The 22,719-nt window shown below is 47.8% G+C and overlaps 1 protein-coding gene across 1 annotated transcript in view; it reads left to right on the top strand.

Moving 5' to 3' along the window:
* The window catches only part of PLEKHB2 (pleckstrin homology domain containing B2), a 28,239-nt gene extending 5,792 nt beyond the window's left edge, over positions 1 to 22,447 (top strand). Inside the window, exons 2-8 of the mRNA XM_084753036.1 lie at positions 6,107 to 6,151; positions 7,447 to 7,599; positions 8,336 to 8,438; positions 11,830 to 11,869; positions 13,424 to 13,513; positions 16,873 to 16,978; positions 19,775 to 22,447. Of these exons, the coding sequence (XP_084609162.1) occupies positions 6,115 to 6,151; positions 7,447 to 7,599; positions 8,336 to 8,438; positions 11,830 to 11,869; positions 13,424 to 13,513; positions 16,873 to 16,978; positions 19,775 to 19,911 (666 nt within the window). The 5' untranslated portion in view covers positions 6,107 to 6,114 and the 3' untranslated portion in view covers positions 19,912 to 22,447. The remainder of the gene's footprint in view (positions 1 to 6,106; positions 6,152 to 7,446; positions 7,600 to 8,335; positions 8,439 to 11,829; positions 11,870 to 13,423; positions 13,514 to 16,872; positions 16,979 to 19,774) is intronic.
* The last annotated feature ends 272 nt before the right edge of the window (positions 22,448 to 22,719 follow it).

The raw sequence follows: 22,719 nt of genomic DNA, 5'->3' as shown, positions 1-22,719 counted from the left end.
TAGGAGCCAAGGGGCAGGTCACGTGGCAGTCACGTGGCATGGTCCCGGAAGAAGCTTCTTCCTTCCTTTGTTGACTGACTGTGGTGTGGCACTGTGAGCGGAAGTAACCCTTTCCTCCCCAAGGTGTTTTGGTCATAATACTCGAAATCTAAGGCGCTAATAGCTAAGACTGCATTCGAAGGCAATTTTGATGTGTCAGTGCAAAACCTAGCTCTTGCCTCCCTCCCTCCCTCCCTCTCCTTTTTTTTTTTTTTTTTCTGGTTGTGGAGAATGAAACCCAGTCTGCACTTGTCCCAGGCAAGAGTTCTGCCACCCAGCTGTATTTCAGCCCTATTGCGTTTCTGGTTGTGGTTATTTTAGCCCAGAGCTCTGAATGTTCTTATTTTTGAACATTCTGGTTTTGTTTGGGGGATACAACGAGTGTTATCTCTTTGACAGCGATGATGCTGGTGTTTCCATGGCAGGAGCCTGGGCCTTGGCAGCACTAACAAGGTAGACTCAGTCGCTGGTCCTCAGTTTACCAGTTAGATAGACAGATGATGGTGAAAAGGCCACCTAACCCAATTTCCCCCATGCCTGCCTGTGAGGACCTGGTGAGAGGTTTAGATTTATTTCTTTTTCTATTTATTTACCTTTATTTTACATGTAGGGGTGTTTTGTGTGCGTGAATGTCCGTACACTACATGCATACAGTGCCTTCAGAGACCAGAAGAGGGTGTGGGATGCCCTGTGATGGAATGTGTTTTGAGCACCCATGTGGGTGCTGGGAGTTGAGCCTCGGGTCTGCTCTTAACTGAGGAGCCATTTCTCCAGCCTCGAGGTTCAGATTTAAATAGAAGGTTAGGAAGCATGCGCAGCTCAGCAGTTCTGGTCAAGGTGTGCGTCATTGGCTGAGCACCACTCTCTCTTGCGGGTGGTCGGACAAGTCAGAACTGAGTGGATCCTCTTTCCTGCAGATTTGCCTCCCCTGTGTTGGAAGCAGGCTTCAGCCTTTTCCTTCTAGCAATGAGACTCCTGGGAGAATCCCATTTCTCCAGAGCCCATTGTTTCCGAAGCCTTGTGGTCAGGAGTGGGGCTCAGGTTGTAGTGGAGCAGCCCAGCAGTCAGTAGCTTTTTACTAAGACTGTCCGCTGTACTCTTCACTTGCTTTCTCTGGGGTGGAGGGTGGTGACACGTGGTGCTTTTGGCTTGGCAGCTAGAGGCCAGGGCTGCTGATGGTAGAAGCCTATGAACAGTAATGGCACCAGGAACACTGCCCAGGAGACCATACTCTTCCTTACTCTACACTGCGTCACTTAGCATCACGCCCCAGCTGCAGTGGCTGACTGTCCTACCTGACCTGGGTGAACAGCCATAAGGTGTCATGGGGTGTTCGCCTTGACATGGCTTCTTCTGACCTTTTTGCAGACAGTGTGTGATAAGTAGCCTGCCTGACAAGCTTCAGTGCATTCCTTAGCTTGTGAGCCCTAGGGTCATTTTCCCAGGGCTGTTTGCTTAACAGCCCAAGTTCAGCTTGCCTTTGAACCTGTTCCTAGCTTTTTTATGATACTGGTTCCAGTACACCGGGGCCCTTGACTCTGGGACAAGTCTGGTCTTTTTTAGCTGTGAGCCTAGCCTTTAACAGCTAAGTCATTACCTTTTTGTCTTAACACGCAAATCCTAACAGCTTAAATAGTGAATTCAACATACATCCCTATCAGCTATTTAATTATTTAATGAAAGGATGGTATGATACAGAATCAAATACAGTACTGGAGGTTTTTGTTTGTTTGTTTGTCCGTTTCATGGTTTTTCCAAGACAGGGTTTCTTTGTGTAGCCCTGGCTGGCCTGGAGCTCGGTCTGTAGACCAGGCTGGCCTCACAGAGATCCTGCCAGGTCTGCCTCTGCCTTCCAGAGTTCTGAGATTAAAGATGTTGAGCAACACTGCCTTTCTTTCTTTCTTTTCTTTCTTTTTGTTCCATTTCCTATTCTTTCCGTTTTTGTGGAATCAAGCTCACAGTGAAATACATCCACCCCTCCCCCTCCTGCCCCGCACCTCCACCCCCGTGACACATTGTGCTGCTTGGTTTTGGTTAGCTTGACACAAGCCTAGACCTATAAGAGGGAGAGAATCCCATTTAATGAACTGCCTTCATCAGAGAGGCCTATAGGCAAATCTGTGAGGTATTCTCTTGGTTAATGATTTATATGGGAGGGCCCCCGTGCACGGTGTGGGCTCCTGGGTGAGGAGTGTGAGGAGCAAGCCAGGAAGGAAGCAGCGGCTCATCTAGCTTCTGCTTCAGTCCCTGCCTCCAGGTTTCTGCCCTGGCTTCTCTCCATGGACCGTGACCCTGGATTTGTAACCCAAATAAGCCGTCTCCCCAGCCCCATTCTAGTGCGTGGATGTGCGTTCGCCGGTATTGCCATAGCACGCGTGTAGAGGCCGGAGGACAGCCTGTGAGAGTGGAGGAGTCTTCCCTTCCATCATATAGGTGCTGGGCATCGAACTCAGGTCCTCAGGCATGGAAGCCAGTGTCCTTAACCATGAAGCCATCTGGCCGGCCCCATCTTTGTGTTTTAACAGTAAGGCCTCTTAGGTGTATTCTGAAATGTCCTGCCCTCAACTACAGCCAGCTCATCCACAGGAAGCCTGGGATCCTTTTAAAGGACAGTGGGATTAAAGATACATGTGGGCACTGGGGGATACGTGAGAATTTTCTGCATTCAATGGAAGGTTGACAGGATGTTCCCCAATCAGAAGCCAGGTGAGTCACAGGAGGGTTATTGTTCAGGAACGTTCTACAGCTAATTCGTTTTTTTTTTTTTTTTTTTTTTTGCGTTTTGCTTGACTGTGTGTGCAATGTGTATGTTGCACATGCGTGGACACACGTTCCTGCAGATGCATGTGTGTGATGCAGGTATCCTCTTGAAGTCTCTCCATCATGTACACTGAGGCAGGGTCTCTTACATGAACCAGAGCATGCCAGTGTGACCAGAGCAAGCCAGCTTACTCTGGAGATCCCATGCTGGGATTACAGTGGGCTTCCATGGTGTTTATGTGGAGGCTCGGAACCCAAAGTCTGGTCTTCGTGCTTACAGGACAAGCCTTGCTTAGCCCTCTCTACAGCGAGGGATCCCAGTTTCCTTTTCTGGGACACTTTGAAGCATTGCATGTATTATTTGTATGTCTTTATTTTATGTATTTTTTCTTTCTATCTATCTATCTATCTATCTATCTATCAATCTATCTATCTATCATCTTTTTTGAGACAAGATTTCTCTGTGTAGCCTTGGCTGTCCTAGACTTGCTTTGTAGACCAGGCTGGCCTCAAACTCACAGAGATCCGCCTGCCTCTGCCTCCCTGAGTGCTGGCATTACAGGCGTGCGCAACTATGCCCAGCTGTTCATATGTCTTTAGATGTGTAAGTTTCTGTCTCTCTCTGTTTTGAGTCTGGATTCCACTCAGGGAGTGGTTCTTTCCTGTGAACGCACACCTAGAAGGTAAATGAAACAAACACATTGATCTTTGTCTTTAGTGTCTCTCAGTAACTATTGGGAACTCTATCGAGATAATGTTTATAGTTGCTGGGAACCTAATTCAATCCAGTCTGAAATACAAACCTCTGCTTTTACTTAGTATAAAGCCCTGGATTAGGACGAAGTATTAGTTACTTTTCTTGTTTCTATGGACCAGATACCTGCCAAGAGGCAACCTAAGGGAGGAAGGCCTTACTTTGGCTCCCAGCCTGAGGGATTCAGTCCTTCATGATGGGGAGGCTGAGCAGCAAGAATTCGAGGCAGTGGTCACATGGCATCTGTAGTCAGGAAGCAGATAGGTAAATACGGCTCCTGGCTCACTTTCTTCATTCCTTCTGGGACCCTAGCATGGAGCACAGTGCTGCCCACATGTAGGATGTGTCCCCTGGCTTCAGTTACCTAATCTGCAAATTCAGATATGCCCAGACGCTTTTCAGCCAGGGCATCCTAGATCACATCAAGCTGATTGACCATGTGGATTAGCCATCACAGATGGGTTTTAGGGTTAGCTCAGTGAGCGCAGCTGTCTTCAGGGTCAACTGCCTTTGGGCTGCATGCATGCATGCATGCATGCATTCGCGCACGCGCGCGCGCACACACACACACACACACACACACACACACACACACACACAGACCACAAGATGGCTGCCAGCAGCAGCGGCTATTTCTCTGTTCCTGATCTCTGGGGAAAAAAAAGATAGAGGTTGGTTTTCTGGATGCAGTTTGTGATTGCATGCTTGGGTCCTGACAGGAAAGTGTAGGTTTAAGTACAGGGCCAGTCTTTCCAGCCTTGGTCAAGGAGTGGTTCTGCGGGCGCTGCCCGGGTCTCTCCTGACAGGTTGTCACATGGTGGGGATTCTCTTTCCTCTTCTGGCTACACCAGGCTTCAGCCTTTCCCTTCCAGAGTGAGATTTCTGGGAAGATCCTAATTCCCCACGGTGTCTTGTTTCACAGTCTGTTCGCCAAAGGGAGGGAGTGGGTGTCTGTGGAATATCCTTGCCCTACCTGGCCTTCTACAACCTCAATGCTCCCTTCTGTGTTGGCAGTGGAGTCTGGCTATTTTGACAGGTAAAACTGTCAACTTCGCATTGGAATTTTGTCCTTAGGGTTGAAAGAAAATAGAGATCTTCTTTAAATTTTATGTCTAATTTAAATTTTAATGGACACCTATTTATTTCTTTGTTGGGTATGTGCACACACATGACATGGTGTGCACGGCAAGGTCAGAGGACAAGCTAAGGAAGGTGGCTCTCTCTTCCCACCACGTGCGTCTCGGGGATTGAACTCATGACTTTGGGCTTTGTGGCAGGCCCCTTGACCTACTGAGCCATCTTGTTGACCCAAGCTGGGCCTCTTACGAGTTTACCCACATTTGTTTGTTTTATTGCTTTGGGTGTGTCCATGTATGTGTATGAGAGAAAAATCAAAATTGCTTTTCCCTTTTGGTGTCTGAGCTTTAGTAAGTGAAGGAATGAAGACACGGCTGCCTTCTGTTTGCAATGATTTTCCTAAGTTGTCTTTAGTCTTTTGACACCACCACCATCCCCTACCGCCCCCACACAGAAGTCCCTTGTTTTTAGAATTCTGTTTATTGTTACTGTGAAGGGACACACTTGTGCTACAGTGCACATATGGAGGTCAGAGAATAACTTGTGGGAATCACAGTTTTCCTCCGTTTTCTGGGACCTAGGAATTAAACCCACGTCGAATGGCTTAATGGCAGCCTCCTTTACCATCCAGTGACCTCACTGGCCCAAGGCAGTTTAAATTTTTTTTTTTTTAATTTTTCATTTTATGTGTATGGGTATTTTTCCTGTGTGTATTTTGTTTTCTCTTTTTGGTTTTTTGAGACAGGGTCTCTCTGTGTAGCCTTGGCTGTCCTGGACTCTTGTTGTAGACCAGGCTGGTCTCGAACTCACAGAGATCTACCTGCCTCTGCTTTCCCGAGTGCTGGAGTTAAAGGTGTATGCAACCTAGAGAGACCCTCTGCCTACGTGTGACCCTCTTCCTGTGCGTATTTTAAGTGTACCATGTGCATGCAGTGCCTCTGGAGATGAGGAAAGGGGGTTGAGAGCCCCTGAAAGTGGGGTTACGGGTGGTTGTGAGCTACCATATAGGTGCCGGGAAGGAAACGGGTCCTCTGCAAGAGCAGGAAGCGCTGAGCTGTCTCTCTCATCCTCACGTTCTTTATTTTTATGGAATTAAATATATCAGTGATTTTTTTTTTTAAGACCCAAAATTTTCTGCCTTGATCTAGCCACACTGTCAGCTGACACCAGGGAGGCCTGACCAGAGCCGTTAGTCTGTGGAACGTGTCGGGGGCCAGGCTGTGGCAGCTAGGATCCTGGTCTCTAGGACACTGAGTGTGTCAGCATTCCTGGGGCTGTCCCCGTGCCTACTGGGACTCTGGAGGTGGGAGGACGGGTGGGTGGTGTAGGCCGTGGAAGAGGCATTTGATAAATGTCGGTTACTGTGAGGCCCGGTGTCTCCGAGTGGCTCCTCAGCTCACACTGGAGGGGAGGGGAAAGATGAACTGTTCTCACCCTGACTCCTGATTCTGAACCTGTGTGCTCTGTCTCTTGCAGCTGAAGCGATGGCGTTTGTGAAGAGCGGGTGGTTGCTTCGACAAAGTGAGTAGAGCTGCTTGGGTCTGCTGAAACAGATCACATGTGCAGAGTCACGAGTGGGTGATGCTGTTGTCCCGCCTTCCCTCTGGGGGGTTGTTAGAGCTCTGTGAACTGTGAAAACATGGGGTTGACCGGAACCAGGAAGCTCGGAGCTCCCCGCTCCTTTGCCTCTCTGCGGTCATGTCCAGTACTGTTAAGGGTTGGCCTGAGGCTGCTGAGTCTGTCCATACTTGGCTTCCCTGTCGCTGGCCTCTGTGTGGGGGAGATGACCCATCCCATCTGGGACCCTGAGAAGGATCGGTAGGGGGACTTGCCTCGGTGGGTGCACCAGTTTAGCGAAGTCAACCTTTGTCTTCAGAGGAAGCTTTGTTCTTTTGGCTTGAGGTCCAGTCAGTGTCCTAGACCTGGCTGCTGTGGGTCAGCTGCCACTCTTAAGGTACCGGCAGGCAAGCAGGAGAGCCCGGTTACCTGTCCCCAAACCTGGAGCTGCCTGTGCTCCCCAGGTCTGTGGGGGCGTCTTAGCCTAGGGAGTGACGCTGGGTTGGCCTGGTGTCTCAGAGGGTAGCCCCAGACCCTGAGGGCTACTTTCTCTTAAGTTTTGTGTCCCCAAGCTCTTGTGGACAGAGGGGCTGGGGCACCTTGCTCAGACCGGAGGACAAGGTCTTTGCCAGTCCTTTGGTGGCCTCTGGTTTTGTCCTTAGGCTTTGCTATGCTCTTGAAAGGTGAGCCTTTTTTCTTCAGAAATTATTATCATTTTCTTTTTTAAATTTTTTCTTTTTCTTAAATTTTTATTTGTAACCAGGCTGGCCTTGAACTCACAGTGTTCTGCCTGCCTCTGCCTCTCAGAGTGCTGGGGTTATTTTTTACATGTTTTCCCCATCTGCAATGGAATGTTGGAAGGCTGGGTCTTGTGTGGGTCTTGTGCAGGTGTCCATAGCTACTGTGTTCCTGAGTTCAATGGCCGTGCTGAAACCAGACGACACTGTTCCTTTCTCCACCCTTCGGCTTCTACATGCGTTCTGCCCCCTCTTCCTTGATGGTCCCTTGGAGAGGGACAGTCTTGTCATTCAGTCTGCCTTTTCTCATTCATCTCACAACTTGTGCTTTGCCTGGCAGCCTTCCAAGGGCCTGCAGCTTAAAGTGGGAGTGGCCAGGCCATGTCTGTTTGCACTGCCAGTTTAGCGGATTGCTTCCACCAATTCTCTGTGGGTGGACAGGTTCTTCCCTGCCTGCTGTGCACTGGGGCCAGCCTTTGTTGTTTTAACCCAATGCCAACTTCCTCTATTTCCCGCCCCCAGGTACTATTTTGAAGCGTTGGAAGAAGAATTGGTTTGACCTGTGGTCAGACGGGCACCTGATCTATTATGATGACCAGACGCGGCAGAGTATAGAGGATAAGGTCCACATGCCTGTGGACTGCATCAACATCCGCATGGGGCATGAGTGTCGCGGTAAGCCCAGACCTGCCGTGCCACCCTTCCTTAATGAGTCTGCTCCCACTGTCAGACTGGTCTCTGGTCCAGGCAGGGCAGCACAGTGGGCACTCGCATCCTGAACATCAGGATGTATAGATTTTTTTTTCCCCCGCTGGAGTTAGGCCCAGTCTGCACTGCTTCATCTAGGGAGAAGGAACCAGACTGCTAACAACCCCAAGAAAGGTGGCGCCCCTCTTAGGTCATGCTGATTTTCTGATCTAGACACTGGATATGTGTGGTAGTCTGGTTGGTTTCTGTTTGTTTTTGTTTTGTTTTGTTTTGATTTTTGAGACAGGGTTTCTCTGTGTAGCCTTGACTGTCCTGCACTCATTTTGTAGACCAGGCTGGCCTCGAATTCACAGAGATCCACCTGCCTCTGCCTCCCCGGTGCTGGGATTAAAGGCGTGCGCCACCACTGCCTAGCTCTGGTCGGTTTCTTGAAACCATGATGCAATACACTGGATGCGGGGACCAGCCGTGGTTTCTCTATGCTCACAACACTGGATGCAGGGACCAACCATGGTTTCTCTATGCTCACAGGGAGCAGCTGTGTCTTCCTGCTAGCCAGCTTGGTTGGCTCCCTTCTGCTTCTTAGTTGGGCCCCGGTTATTTCCCATGCAGTGATGGGCTGTCTCCATCTTCACTCCTCTGGGTCGTTAGGTCCAAGAAACGTGTAAGGAGGAAAATCCTTGATTCTGCTGGTCTCTCCTAGACATCCAGCCTCCAGATGGAAAGCCCAAAGACTGTGTGCTGCAGATCGTCTGCCGAGACGGGAAGACTGTCAGCCTCTGTGCAGAGAGCGCCGACGACTGCCTGTGAGTGGCGGTGGCGGTGTGTGCTTAGTGGGCAGACAAGGTGTTTTCCTCTAGTTCCCCCTTGTTAAGATGGGAAGAGAGTCTAACTTGAATTTCCCTCCAGGCTGAGACTGTAAGTCAGAAACTGTTTTTTTTTCGTGTGTGTGTGTGTGTGTGTGTGTGTGTGTGTGTGTGTGTGTGTGTGTGTACAATGTATATCCACATCTGTGTGTATGGATAAGGCACTTATGTAGTGTGGCGAGGATGGAGGTCAGAAGACAATATCAGTATTGCTCTTTACATAAGCCTTGTTTTTGAGACAGGGTTTTGTTGATTTTTCATTGCATTTTCCCTTGAGCTGCTGTAGAATCTCCTTTCTCTTCTTCTCATCTCTCTATAGGAGTGCTGGCTTATGTACCTTAATGCTACACAGCTGAATTTTTTATTTTACATGAGTCCTGGGGATTCAAACTCGGGTCCTTATGTTTTCATCGCCAATGCTTTACCCATTGAGCCATCTCCCTAGGCCCCTTGACTCTGGTTTCTGTCCCTTCTGCTTAAGCAGTGTGGTGGTTTGAATAACAGTGGCCCCCAGAAGCTCATGTGTTTGAGTGTTTAGTCTTCAGGGAGTGGAACTATGTGAAAAGGATTAGGAGGTGTGGCCTTGTTGGAAGAAGTGTGTCACTGGGGCTAGAGAGATGGCTCAGAGGTTAAGATCACTCACTATACTTCCAAAGGTCCTGAGTTCAGTTCCCAGCAACCCCATGGTGGCTCACAACCATCTATAATGAGATCTGATGCCCTCTTCTGGCCTGTTGTCTCATGTGCAGGCCAAATACTATATAAGTAATAAATAAACAAATCGTACTAAATAAGTTAAAAAAAAAAAAAAGAAGTGTGTTACTGGGGGTGAGCTCTGAGGTCTCAAAAGCTCATGCCAGGCCCAGAGTCTCTCTGCCTATAGACCAGGATAAGGCTCTTAGCTACTTCCGTGCCTGCATGCACACTGCCATGCTCCCCTGCTGTGAGGACGTGGACTAAACTTCTAAAACTGTGTGTGTGTGTGTGTCTGTGTGTGTATGTGAGAGAGAGGGAGAGGGAGAGAGAGATAGAGAGACACACACACAGACACTCTTGGTAAGCACTACTTTTAAACTCTATTTTATTTGCAGTTCCTTAAGCCTCTACCTCCCTTCCAACCCCCTAACCCTAGGGAGAAAAAGAAGGTCAGTGGGGAGGAGCAGAGTTCTCTGTAGCTACTTCTGGGCAACCTCGGTCATCAGGTTATCCAGCAGTCCAGCTAAACAGCCGTCCAGGAGCCTTCCTCCTCCTCTGACTGTCTCCTCTAAGCGTCTTTTCCCTCTCTGTCTCTCTCTGTCTCTCTGTCTCTCTCTGTCTCTGTCTCTGTCTCTCTGTCTCTCTCTGTCTTTCTGTCTCTCTCTCTCTGTCTCTGTCTGTCTGTCTGTCTGTCTGTCTCTCTCTCTCTCTGTGTGTGTGTGTGTGTGTGTGTGTGTATGTGCTCTGATATTTATACCCTCTCAGAGTCCTCAGAATTAAACTAACTGCAGTTGGCAAAGGCCACACCCCTCTCTGAGCTGCACGAGGCTGTTATCAGCTGTGGACAAAGTAAAAGCATTTCATATCCCACACTTGGGATTAAAACAAAAACCTGTTTACATAACATAACAGTTTTTAAAGAAACCAAAACTTCCAGTACAGAGACTGACTTGCTCAGTAGCCCTGGGTGGTCTGTAACTCACTATGTAGACTTCAAACTCAACAGGGTTCCAGTTACCTCTGCCTCCCCATTGTTGGCATTAAACGCATGTGCCATAATAATAAAGCTTTTTAGGGTTTATTTTAAAATTTTTATTAAAATTGAAAAGTGTGTGTGTGTATGTGTGTGTCTGTGTGTCTGTGTGTCTGTGTGTGTGGGTGCGCCTTCACAGGCCAGAAGACAGTGTCAAAATCCCCTGGAGCTGGAGTTACAAACGGTGGAGATCTAAGTGACATGTTGCTGACAGTCAAACGCCGTCCTCTGCAAGAGCACTATTTAGTCTCTGAGCCATCAGTGAGCAGTGGCCTAGATGGTAGAGCCATGACTTCCTGGAGAAGTAACTGAGCGCCAGACTAATTTACTCCTGTTACACCATGGAACGGCATTTGTCAATTAGCCATTTGAGCCGACATAAACCAGACACTTGATTTCCTCCAGGCATTCGGCTAACGGCTCTAAAGATGCTGTTTAACCAAGTCTGACAGTGTGGTTACTGCTTCAGGCATCAGAAACTGGGGGCACAGATAGGTTAAGTAACGTCTGTTGGTTGTTTCATGCTCCTGTAAGAAGTCACTGGAAGTTTAGTGACTCCCAGCAGTGTTGCAGTTAATTTACCAGTATTGCCTAATGCTGTTTATTATTAGGCCTATAGTTATTATTACGACAACCTACTAGCAATCAATTAAGACAGACACCTTAATCTTTTAAAATAGCCTTAGTTAACCTTGGGCAGGGCAGATATTAATCCCCTATATTACTTCCCTTAGTGAGGCAGGCGTGGGATCCCTGTCCCAACCCCACGCCATCTGGTTCTAATACTCAGTAATGTTCTTCATCTGGGCCAAGTCTCCATCCACGCCGGCAATGTGCTTCTCCTCCACCTAACCCATGATGGCGGCTCTTCCTTCTTCCTCTCTCTTCCGGCTTCCTCCCCCAAGCCGATGGTCTGGTCGGTTGCAATACAGTACCCAGGCGGAATCCAGGCCCCTGTCTTTTGTCTTGGGTTGATACTTCCTCTGAGTCTATACTAAGATGCTTATCAGTTTGTAGGGACAAAGTCTCAGTGGGGTCAAGCATCCCAAGACTGTTTTCACCTTGGGTCCAGACTAAGGCAAGATTACGTTCTCTTCACATACACCCCTTTTCTATTAAAAAATAAAAAATAGGCAAAACCAAGAACTACATACATAAATATACACATATACAGAATTACCAGGTACAAGTTTCATGTACATAACCCAGTCTTTTTGCATTTGACAATCTTTTAAATAATTCATTTGTCTTATGTGCACTGGTATTTTGCCTGTATGTCTATGTCTATGTGAGGGTGTCAGATTCCCTCAAACTGGAGTTGCAGACAGTCTGTCAACTGCCCTGTGGTTGCTAGGAATTGAACCCTGGTCCTCTGGAAGATCTCCCGGTGCTCTTAACCCCTGAGCCATCTCTCCAGTGTCATGAGACAGTGTTTTATTCTACAGCACAGCTTGGCCTCAAGCTCACGGTCGTCCTCCTGTTTAAGCCTCCTACATTCTGGCCTTGCATGTCTCTCCTTAAGCTGCCTGCCTGCCTGCCTGGATTTAAGAATCACTGGAATGTTGGTTTACCTCAGAATACCCTGTTCTTTATTTTCCCCAGGGCGTGGAAGTTCACACTGCAGGATTCCAGAACAAACACAGTAAGTTACCCACAGTCATTTGGTCCTTCGAGTCTTGTTTGTGCATATTGGATCTGTGCAGCCAGCTGGAGGCCAGGAGGTGCGGGGGGAGGAAAATGGAAGGGGGGGTGGTGGCGGGGGATCCTCCTGCCCTGCTTCGTGGGCAGGGCAGGGTGCCTCTGGCTAACAGTGATCACGTCGGTCATATATTGGTCAGAGGCACCTGTTGTGGTCTGAGTGTGAAGCACCCCGCCATTGACTCACTTGCTTGACTCTCAGCTGGAGGAGCTCTCTGGGCAAGCTACAGAACCCTTAGGCGGAGCCTCACTGGAGGTTGGGGTCAACAGGGGTCACTGGGGGGAGCGGGCCTTGAGTCTGTCTTGACTTCCTAGTCAGGCCTCCTTCCCTGGGTGTCGCCCCAACTGTGATGGACAGTTTCCCTGAGAACTGTAAACCAGAACAAACTCTTTCTCCTCCGGGCCGTTCTCATTGGGCCGTCTTGTCAGAGCCGTGAGGAAGAACTAGGGCAGCAAATGCCTCCTCGGCCAGGCGTGGTCGTTCCAGGCTTATCTGCCCCTAGTCACCTTTCTCCAGGCTTACATCACCTTGAATTGTTTTCTATTTTGAAGTGAAGGTTCAAAGAGAACCGTGGTGCCCACTTTATCCATAAAGTCTCAACCTTCTTGTCCCCGTTCTTGTCCCTAATAGTATTTCTGAGCCCAGGAGACACAGAAACCGTAGCCCTGTTGTAACCCTGGCAGTGCCTCCTACTGCCCAAGACCTTTGTGGTCAGCATTTTCATTCTTAGATGGGACTCTATTTTTTTTTCCAATATCTTTCTAGGAAGAAAAGGGAAAAATAGATAAGGCTTACAGAAGAATTTGTGCAGGTGGGAAGTAAAGTCAAAAGAGCTCAGTGTCTACTGCTTTTGTTACCCAGAGATACTTTTCCCTCTTAGCTCATTCCAGTTCCTTTTTTTCCCCATGAACAGCTTGTGCCTATGAAATTAGTATCGATAATCCATAAAGTTAGCATGTGGATTTTCCTTTTTTTCTTTTTTTCTTTTTTTCTCGACACAGAGTTTCTCTGTGATAATCCATAAAGTTAGCATGTGGATTTTCCTTTTTTTCTTTTTTTCTTTTTTTTTTTTTTTCGACACAGAGTTTCTCTGTGTAGCCTTGGCTGTCCTGGACTCGCTTTGTAGACCAGGCTGGCCTTGAACTCACAGTGATCCACCTGCCTCTGCCTCCCGAGTGCTGAGATTAAAGGAGTGCACCATCACCATGTCCAGCTGGATTTTTTTTTTTTCTTTTCACTGGAGCGTAGTTTTTGAGCTACAGAAAGGACATGCTCCCCATACACTTCTGATTATGACCAGATGGACTAATGACAGTGGTTACCCTTGGGTCTAAAAGGCATTGGCAGCAGTGGCCTTTGGGCGCCCCACCTTCAGTAGGCTGGAGGCTGCCTGTGGACCAGCTGCAGAGGCCTTTCCTCCTCAGATTGCTGAGACTTTTTGATGTTTCCTTTGCGGAGCGAATGTGCTGTTGGTCCTAGCTCTCTTGTCTCACACAGGCTTACGTTGGCTCAGCAATCCTGTCTGAAGAGACTGCCGTGGCCGCCTCGCCACCCCCCTACGCCACCTATGCTGCACCGACCCCCGAGGTAGGGAGCAGAGGTCATGCAAGTGCGGGAATCTGGGGCTGTCTGCTGCTTTTCCAGCTCTGCTGGTCTCTTGGTTTCCGTTGTAGTTTTGTTTCTTAATCTTGAGTCAATCTCAAGAAAATTAGAAACATACTCTAAATCTCCCTTGTTATCGTAGAGTGTTCCTCATCCTCTTTGCTTAGAGCTGGTGATGTAGCTCAGTTCATAGAGTGTTTGCCTAGCAACCTGGAGGTCCTGGGTTCGGTCCCCAGCGCTGCATAAACGGGGAGTGGCATCCTGGGGTCCCAGCGGTTGGGAGGTGGAGGCAGGACAATCAAGAGATCCAGATCACTCTTGTCTACATAGGAGCGCAGCTGATCTGAGACCCTGTCCCAAAGCAAACAAAAATCCCTGTGTGTGTGTGTGTGTGTGTGTGTGTGTGTGTGTGTGTGTGTTGATGGTGGTGGTAGAGATTGAACTCAGGGCCTCACACATGGTAGGCAAGTTCTTTACCACTGAGCTATCTCACTCACTTTTTATATATTTATTAATTAATTAAAATATACATTATGTTTATTGTGTGTGCATGAGCGTGTGTGTGTGTGTGTGTGTGTGTGTGTGTGTGTGTGTGTGTGTGTGTGTGTGTGTGTGTTATGTATATGCCATGATACACAGGTATGGGTCAGAGGACAATTTATAGCAGTTGGTTTTCCCTTTCCACTGTGTGGGTCCTGGGGATTAAACTCCGGTCACCAGGCTTGGAAGCAAGCACCTTTATCCGATGAGCCATCTGGTGAGCCCTGAATCCGTTTAATCTGTGTTTTCTGCAAAATCTTGCAACGTTTTTGACAAAGGCTCCTTTAAGCCAGTGGATCATGTGTAGAGACTAGCATCATTTGTTGCCCTGAACTTCATGCCCTTCTCTATTTGCCTCTTTGCTTTTATTGTGTTTCTTTAGTTTTCTTTTCTCTTCCTTCTTTCTTTTTTTTTTAAATTTAATTTAATTTTATTTTTGGTCAGCATTGTACAGTTTTCAGCATAATAATTTAGTACGTTTGTTAGATTTATAAGTATTTCATTATTTTCTTTCTTTCGTTTTTTAAGATTTATTCATTTGTTATTATGTATATAGCTCTTTATTTGCCATGTATACCCAGATAACAGAAGAGAGCATCAGATCCTATTAGAGGTGGTTGTGAGCCACCGTGTGGTTCATGGGAATTGAACTCAGGACCTTTGGAAGAGCAGGCGGTGCTCTTACGCACTGAGCCATCTCTCCAGCCCCACGTTTCCATTATTTTCAAGTGATTGTACATAACTATATTTTTTAAAGAGGTATTTTATTTTGTGTGTGTAGGTGTTTTGCTTGCAGCCAGCTATGAGCACCACATGTGTACAGTGCCCACAGAGGCCAGCAGAAGGCATCAGATCCCCAGCAGCTGGAATTACGAACAGCTGTGCATTGCCATGTGGGAGCTGGAAACTCTTTCTGTCAACTTCCCGAGTTCTGGGATTACAAGTATGCAGCACCACACCCTGGCTAGTTCTAAAATTTGTGTTCTTTATGTTTTAACATATAAAAATGTGAATATATATCATACGGTTTTTTCCCTATAATTGTTTTTTTACTTTGGGTGGAGTTTTGATTTTTTTCATTTAACTATGTTCATTTCATAATTACTAACTGAAAGCTTTTTATAATAGTTACTTTAAATGCTTTCCAGGTGGCGGGACGTGGTGGCACATGCCTTTAATCCTGGCACTTAGGAGACAGAGACAGATCTCTGTGAGTTTGACAGAGTGAGTTCCAGGACAGCCAGGGCACATAGAAACCTTGTCTCAAAAAACTAAAAAAGACCAACCTAACAACAACAAAAATGTGCACTCCAAATCTGTGTGGTGGTACACACCTTTAATTTCAGGCCTCAGAAGGCAGAAGCATGTGGATCTTTGTGAGTTTGAGAGAGAGAGAGAGTACTAGGTCAATTAGTAGATTTTCTCTCTCTCTCTCTCTCTCTCTCTCTCTCTCTCTCTCTCTCAAACACACACACACACACACACACACACACACACACACACACACACACACAATTTCAGTGAGAGACCCTGTCTTAAGGGAATAGGTATGTGGAGAGAGGTGGGGGAGGGGGACAGAGACAGAGTCTCTCTCTCTCTCTCTCTCTCTCTCTCTCTCTCTCTCTCTCTCTCTCTCTGTCTCTGTCTCTCCACATACACACATATGCAGAGACAGAGAGACAGGTGAGTAGCACATGACACCCAGTGTCTTCTTCTGGCCACTGAATGCAGGCACAGGCATGTATACCTTCCACACGTTTGTTTGCACCCACCATAAATTGCGCATAGACCACGCATGTGTGTGTATGTATGTATATATACATATATATGCACACACATACATTTAAATCAGAGCCCAATATGCAAATCCTTTCTAGATAATTATAGCATCTTTCCTCTCAGGTGCTGCCATGGGACCTCGGCTGTCTCCCATGCCTACCAAGCTCGTCCACTGAGCTGCCCCCGCCCCCAGCCCTTACGCTGACATCGCTGCTAACTTAGTGTGGCTGTTTTTCTGTTGTTATTCTGTTTGAGGTTTTCTTCGCTGTTTGTGGTAGGGGAAAAAAAAAAAAACAAAAGGAAACACTTTCAGATCTGAACCTTGAGATCTTAGGCGTTTTACACATGTGTTTGGGTGGCTCTCTCACCGGCTTGCTTTCTGGCGGGGATGAAATCGCCCACTCCTCCCTTTCCGGCTGCACTCTAAGGGTGCGGGACAGGCTTACTGCAGCTGTATTGAGGTTGCTGTCGCAGGTTGGCTTCCACTGCTGCTCTTAGTGACAGGAACAGAGTGTTCCTGAAGGTTCTTCTGTGTCTTCGTAGAGCAGAAAAGTTACTGTCTGAAAAATTTCCCTCTTGTGAGGCTGTCTTTTCCTTTCTTTGGTTCTTTGGGCAGAGAGAGCAGCATTTTCCTGGGCCCCCCCCCTTTTTTTTGTCTGTACTCATTGGGATTTCTGCATTACCAGCTTCTCCATTATCCAATCTAGGACATGCCACAGCCACCTGTGGAAGTCAGCGGGCATCCCTTTATGCATGCGTGTGTGTATGTATTTAAATTAAAATATAATCACATCTTTTCTCCTCTCCCCTTCCCTTCCCCAGTACCTCCCATGTGTGTCTCACCCCTCTCCATCCCCACACACCCCTGCTCCTGGTCAGAGGACAACTGTTAGGATTCTTTCCTGCCTTCTACAGGGTCAGGGACAAAAGGCATCTTCAGGCCAGGTGGCAAGTCCCTTTACCTACTGAGCCATCTCTTCCGCCCCTCAAAATTGTATTTCTCATGGGACATTGCTCTTTTTCAGGTCTATGGCTATGGTCCATACAGCGGCGCATACCCAGCAGGAAGTCCAGTCGTGTATGCTGCCAACGGGCAGGCGTATGCCGTGCCGTACCAGTACCCGTACGCAGGTGAGCCGCCTGCTCCTGCTGCTGCTCCTGGTCTCTGCACGCAGCAGGGGCAAGGAGGAGTTTACTTTTCAGCTTGAAGTTAAGTGAGTTGCACTTTCTCTTGGAGACCCGGAGTCACTTTGTCACTCTGATTTTCTCTCATTTTTTCATTAATAGTCTTTTGGGTTGTCATATATCTTTATGGTGCTAGAGTAGTTGTTGTTTAAAAATTACATTTGTATTTATTTTGTGTGCCTGTGCTGTGCATACGTGTGTGGGTACGTGTGTGTCACAGCTCATGAGGGAAGGAAGGCCAGAGGACGACAGAAGGGAGTCAGTCCTCACCTAACCCTGTGTGGGTCCCAGAGATTGGGCTCGGTTTGTCTGATTGGCAACAACTACCCATTGTTTTTGTTTATTTAAAGGTTTTTAGTAATATTTATTTAAAATGTAGCCAAATACACTTTAGTTGCTTACCTGTTCTCTGTGTCATTCAACTTCAACACTTTTTAAGATTTATTTTTAATTATGTGTAACTGTCTGTAGGTACGTGCCCATGAGTGCAAGTGTCTATTGGGGCCAGAGTAGGGCATTTGATGCCTGGGACTGGAGTTGACTTACGGATGCTGGGTAGTGAACTAGGGTTCTTTGGAAGATCAGAGCACTGAGCCCTCTCCCCAACCCCCTCGCCATTCAGTCTTAAACACCGTAGAGACTCCATGGCCAGGCACTTCAGAAAATAAAAGGCCCATTTCTAGCTTGTGGATAACACTTTGGCGTTCGGCTCCATGGTGACTCACTCCAAGTTGGAGTCAGGAACTGCTAAGTCGGCTTCTTCCTTTCATTAAGCTGCTGGGGGTCTTTAGTGTCCCCTTCAGCACATCTTTAACTATTACACGTACGAGTCTATCTTTTGTTAGTGGTCCAGGCTGATGCCCTTTAGTGGGACTTGTGTTATTTGAGCAGTACAGCCAGAGTACCGACGGAAGAGGACGTAGAGGCAGAAGCAGAGGAGGAACTGGGTGAGGAGGCGGAGGTGGGGGTGGGGCAGAGAAAGTAGAGGAGGAGGGGAAGTGTAGCTCGGAATTCTCCAGGTTACAGCACAGGCAGGCACATGTGTAGCTTTGTGTAACACAGTCTAGCAATTTGGACAAGGAGATTTTTTTTTCCTTCCAAGGCACTCCTCTGGGTTTCTTGGAGCTGGCAAAATTAATTCTGCTAACTCCTAAGAGTATGACATTCCTGCTTGGAGATAAGTGACTTGAAGGTATTATCTTTTGTACTTCTGGCTTCTGGGCACCAAGTGAATACACACCATGTTCTTTGTACTCTTTGATGACCTCTCTGATGTTGGGACGTTTGAAGTGGCCAGATGGCCTGAGTGGGTTTCTCCTTCAGTGTGTATCTGTTGAGGAAGTGACTATGTTTTGGGGCTGGCGGGGGTGGGGGTGGGGTATGGAGAAGAAGGTGTTCGTGGCTCACTCTATGAATGAGAGAGAGTCTCTTTTAATATTTTAGCGTGAGCACGACTGCAAGAGTCCGTAACAGAGTCAGAACAGCGCCCTCCCCCGCCCCCAAATTCAATCCTCAGGAGAGACCTGTCTTGACATTAGAGCTTCACGTGTGCCTTCTTCTAAATATCAAGGCAGCCTTGAGTTATCTCTCTTCCTTCTGGGGCCTTCCTGGCTTCCGGCAGGAGGGCTAGGTCCATTGTGTGAAAGAAGTTTCCCGGTTTCCCAGGAATGGAAGGGAACCGAAGGCATTCTCCCTGGTGGCTGCTTTTCTATTGCTGTGATGAGACTCCATGACCAAGGAACTTAGAGAAGGACGGGTTGATTAGGTCTTACTGCCCCAGCCTTATCTGCTGGAGGGAGGGAGGAAGGAGGGAAGAAAGAAGAGAGGGAGGTGGGGCGGGAGGGAGGGAGAGAGAGCATACTAACTGGGAATGGTGTGGGCTTTTGAAATCTCAGATCCCATCCCTGGTGACACAGCTCCTCCAGCGAGGTTGCACCTTCTAATTCTTCCAAACAGTTCAGCCAACTGAGGACCGAGCGTTAAAGCATGTGACCCTATGGGGCTCACCTTCATCTGGACCAGCATACTTTTCTAGAAAGGTTTCTCTGAAGGACGATCAGCTTCCCCTCTGCAGCCGTGTTCCATCCTCTTGCCGTTCAGATAGGTTCTCACTGGGAATCCCTGGCCAGCCTGAAACTCACTGGGCAGACCAGGCTGGCCTCGAACTCACAAATCTCCTCCTCTCACTGTGTCCCAAATGCTGGGATTAAAAGTGTGCAGCACCATGTCAAGCCTTATGTTATCATCTTTAAAATATATATATATATATATATATATATATATATATATATATTTTTAGATACATTTATTTACTATGCATGAGTGTTTGGCTGTATGTGTATGTACCAAGTGTATGGCTGGTGCTTGCTGAGATCAGAAAGGACATTGGATCCCCTAAAGCTGATGTTGTGGCGCTTAGTAGGTACCATGTGGGTGCCGGGCCCTCTGCAAGAGCAACAGGTAGTCTTCATCATCACTGAGCCATGTCTCCAGCCCTCATGTGTCATCTTTTATAAACTGCATCAGTGTCTTCCTTAGCATGCATGTGCTGAGTTTTGGAAAGGGTTGGGTTGGGCTCACTGGAGCCACATGTTAGCACTTTTCTGATGGACCTCGAAGGCCACCTAGTGAACAAGCTGGTCACATGGAGAGACTGTGTCCATGGTAAGGGCGCAATCTCCTCAGTGAGTTTTGGACTTCCAAATGACATCTTAAAAGATCTCCTTTCCTCCTCTATTCTAGGAGTTTATGGACAGCAGCCTGCCAGTCAAGTCATCATCCGTGAACGGTACCGAGACAACGACAGTGACCTGGCCCTGGGCATGCTTGCGGGGGCAGCCACAGGCATGGCCCTGGGCTCTCTGTTTTGGGTCTTCTAGAACCTTCAAATTGTTCAGTGCATAGCTTCTTTTAGTCCTGTGTGCAATAATTTGATTTGCAGGGCATTTCTATTTGTGATATGTGTCTTCTGTAATAATTTAAGTAGTTCTTGGGAAGGCGGCAATCTGATGGTTGTGGTTGACCAGCGTGGTACTGAAGTTCGCAGGGACTGAGAACCCGAGTTCTTCAGGGTACTGGCTTGCACCAAGTCTTTCTTCGGGACTCTCGGATGGCTTTGTGTAAACACGCCCATTTAAAAGAGCATTTCCTGTTCAGTTAGGTGCAGCACTTCGCTAAGGGATGGCTTTCCCTGCTATGCCAATAATAACCGTGCTGAGGGAAGAGGGTGCGGGTGAGTGTAGGGGGAAGACTTGCAGCTACTTTTAACGGTGAAATCTCACTCTAGACCTGGCCGCGTGTTGCCCTAGGAACTGTGGGCTGGTGGCTTCTGTAGGGCGGTGGTGTGAGAACCCCATAACCCACCCCCTGGATCTCCCAGGCACCTGCAGGACTGACACTCAAGATAAAGAGGGAGCGTCCCCGCTCCTGTTAAAAATCCCGCTTCGGGAATCTGCCCTCTCCTCTCAGTCTCCTGTGTCCTTTTCCTGGGCATGATCGGAGATAGTCTCAAGTTAGGAATTGATTTGAGCTGCGGAATTTGGGCCTTTACCTTTAAGCCCTGCCGAATGAAGGCGTAAGCGGCTGGAGGTGGGCTGGCAGCTGCCCAGTGGTGTGCGGTCAGTGTTTGCCTTAGGTGTATTGATTGCCGGCTTGGTCTGTGGAGAGTCTATTTTTCTACTAGTAAAGAACGTATGGTGAGTGGTTTCGGGGAGAGCCTTAGTTAGAATGTTCCCGCCTCAGGCCCTCTGGGGTACAAGCTGAACAGGGCTTCTCTTTAGCGCCCTGAGAGGCTCTTGCTGAGCAGCAGTAGCGAGGGCCCTGTGGCTGTCCCGAGAGTGGGGATGAGGAGAGCTGGGAGACTCAGGTTTTGGGTGAGAGTTGGGGTTGCGTAGAGTCTCAGGGATTTGTTCCAATGCTTCGTGTTAGTGGGGATCGGTCTTGTTTCGTTCCTAACCCACTCATGATAGAAAAACTTAAAACGTTTCTAGTCCCCAAACCCGTGATGCTCTGGGAAGCCCACAGTCCTGCCTTCAGACAGAAATTTGTATTTCCAATATTAGAAAATACATGTTCCACATATGTGAAGTTTCTGTTCTTTCATGTTTTACACACTCCCAATCCCAGTGCTGTGACTGGCGTGTTTTAAACAAGTGCTGTCTCACAGAGGCAGGGCAGCACAGTGAAGGCCCTGCCTTCTACTTAGCATAGTCTCTTTCTTCAGAGTGCTCCCAGAAAGCCCTTGCTGTACTGCTGGGCAGCTCTCTCTTGGTTAGGTCAAGTCTTGAACAGATCTCCATGTGAGATAGTTGTCAAGTAGATGTGATGGTGGTTTTCTAGCTATTCCTTGGGGACCTGGGGACCCGGGGACCCAGCACTGCCTGTTTCTAGCTGAAGTTTGCTTTTCTGTCTCCTCTGATAGGTAGGCTATGTGACAGCGTGGTATTGATGGTTTCTAGTGCCACTTTAATAAATGTAATGCTGACTTTACAGCCTGTGTTATAAGAATGGCTTTGCTCACAATGTTATCATTCTTAAAGCTCTGTACTTTACTCATGAAACATTAAAACCAGTTTTTAGTGTTGCAGGGGATTGTTAATTTTGAACTGAGTTACTGGAATTCCTAAAAGCCACAGAGTACTGAGTTAGGTGTCCCTCCCCCACCCTCCAAGTACCAATGAAACAGAATTATCTCCTACTGTCCCGTGGGTGTGCCCTGCCTAGCTCCTGACCTCAGTGGGACTAGCTGTAACAGGCAGCCATAGTTGAGCCTGGTCATTTCCTGTCACTCTTTTGGAATGTACGAAGATGAACTCAGGCATCTTGTTTCCTAAGCCCCTGTCCTCACAGGCGCTGCCCTTTCTGTTGTCTCATGTCCTTTTGCACCCCAGTGAGTCACGAGACTCCTGAGTTGGAGGAAACCACTTGTCCAGGGCTGAGGAACACATCTCTTCCACGGTTGCTTTGAAACCATGACCCACAGCTGGAAGAGGTTGGCTGCTGATGCTGTGCGCCGTGCGTGGCTGATTTCATTGCTCCTTTGGCTCTTTGAGTTAACCTAAGAACTTTTCGTGTGACGGAGGGAAGCCTGAGGTTCACGTCTCAGATCCTTACTGTGGAGAAAGCCCAACTCCACGTATTTTAGGTCATCAATGCCCACAATAGCCTTCTGGAGTGCAGCGAGTTCCTGCGGTCAGGACAGAATGATCCAGATTTATTTTCTACATCTGTTATTGGTCCCATGTGACCTTTCATTCTGCCTTCTCGTTTATGGAGATGAAAGGTATAGAATGCAGGCCATCTTCTTTGTGATCGCTTATTATTTGGTTGTGTCTACAGAGCCTGTTTTCTCCCTGTATGTGCTTATGGTATGTTTATAAGTGAACTTGTTAAAATATTAAATGACCATTAACCTTACACTGTGTCTCATTGTGACTTCTGCTGTACTTGTAAGTTATTTTTGGGTGGCTGGAGAGATGGTTAAGTGCCTGCCATGCAAGCAGGAGGATCTGAGATCAGATTCCTGCCACCCATATGAAAGCAGGCGTGGCTACAGACACTTGCAATAATAGAACTGGAGGGCTCAGAGAAAGGACAGACCCCAAAGCTTGCTGCCTAGCCTTCTAGCCAATCAGTGAGCTGTGGGTTCACTGAGAGACCCTGTCTCTAAAGATAAGGTGAAGAGTGAT

Source organism: Acomys minous, assembly GCF_964271855.1.
Source record: "Acomys minous genome assembly, chromosome: 13".
Lineage (NCBI taxonomy): Eukaryota > Metazoa > Chordata > Mammalia > Rodentia > Muridae > Acomys > Acomys minous.
This window is presented reverse-complemented; position numbering and strand designations above follow the sequence as displayed.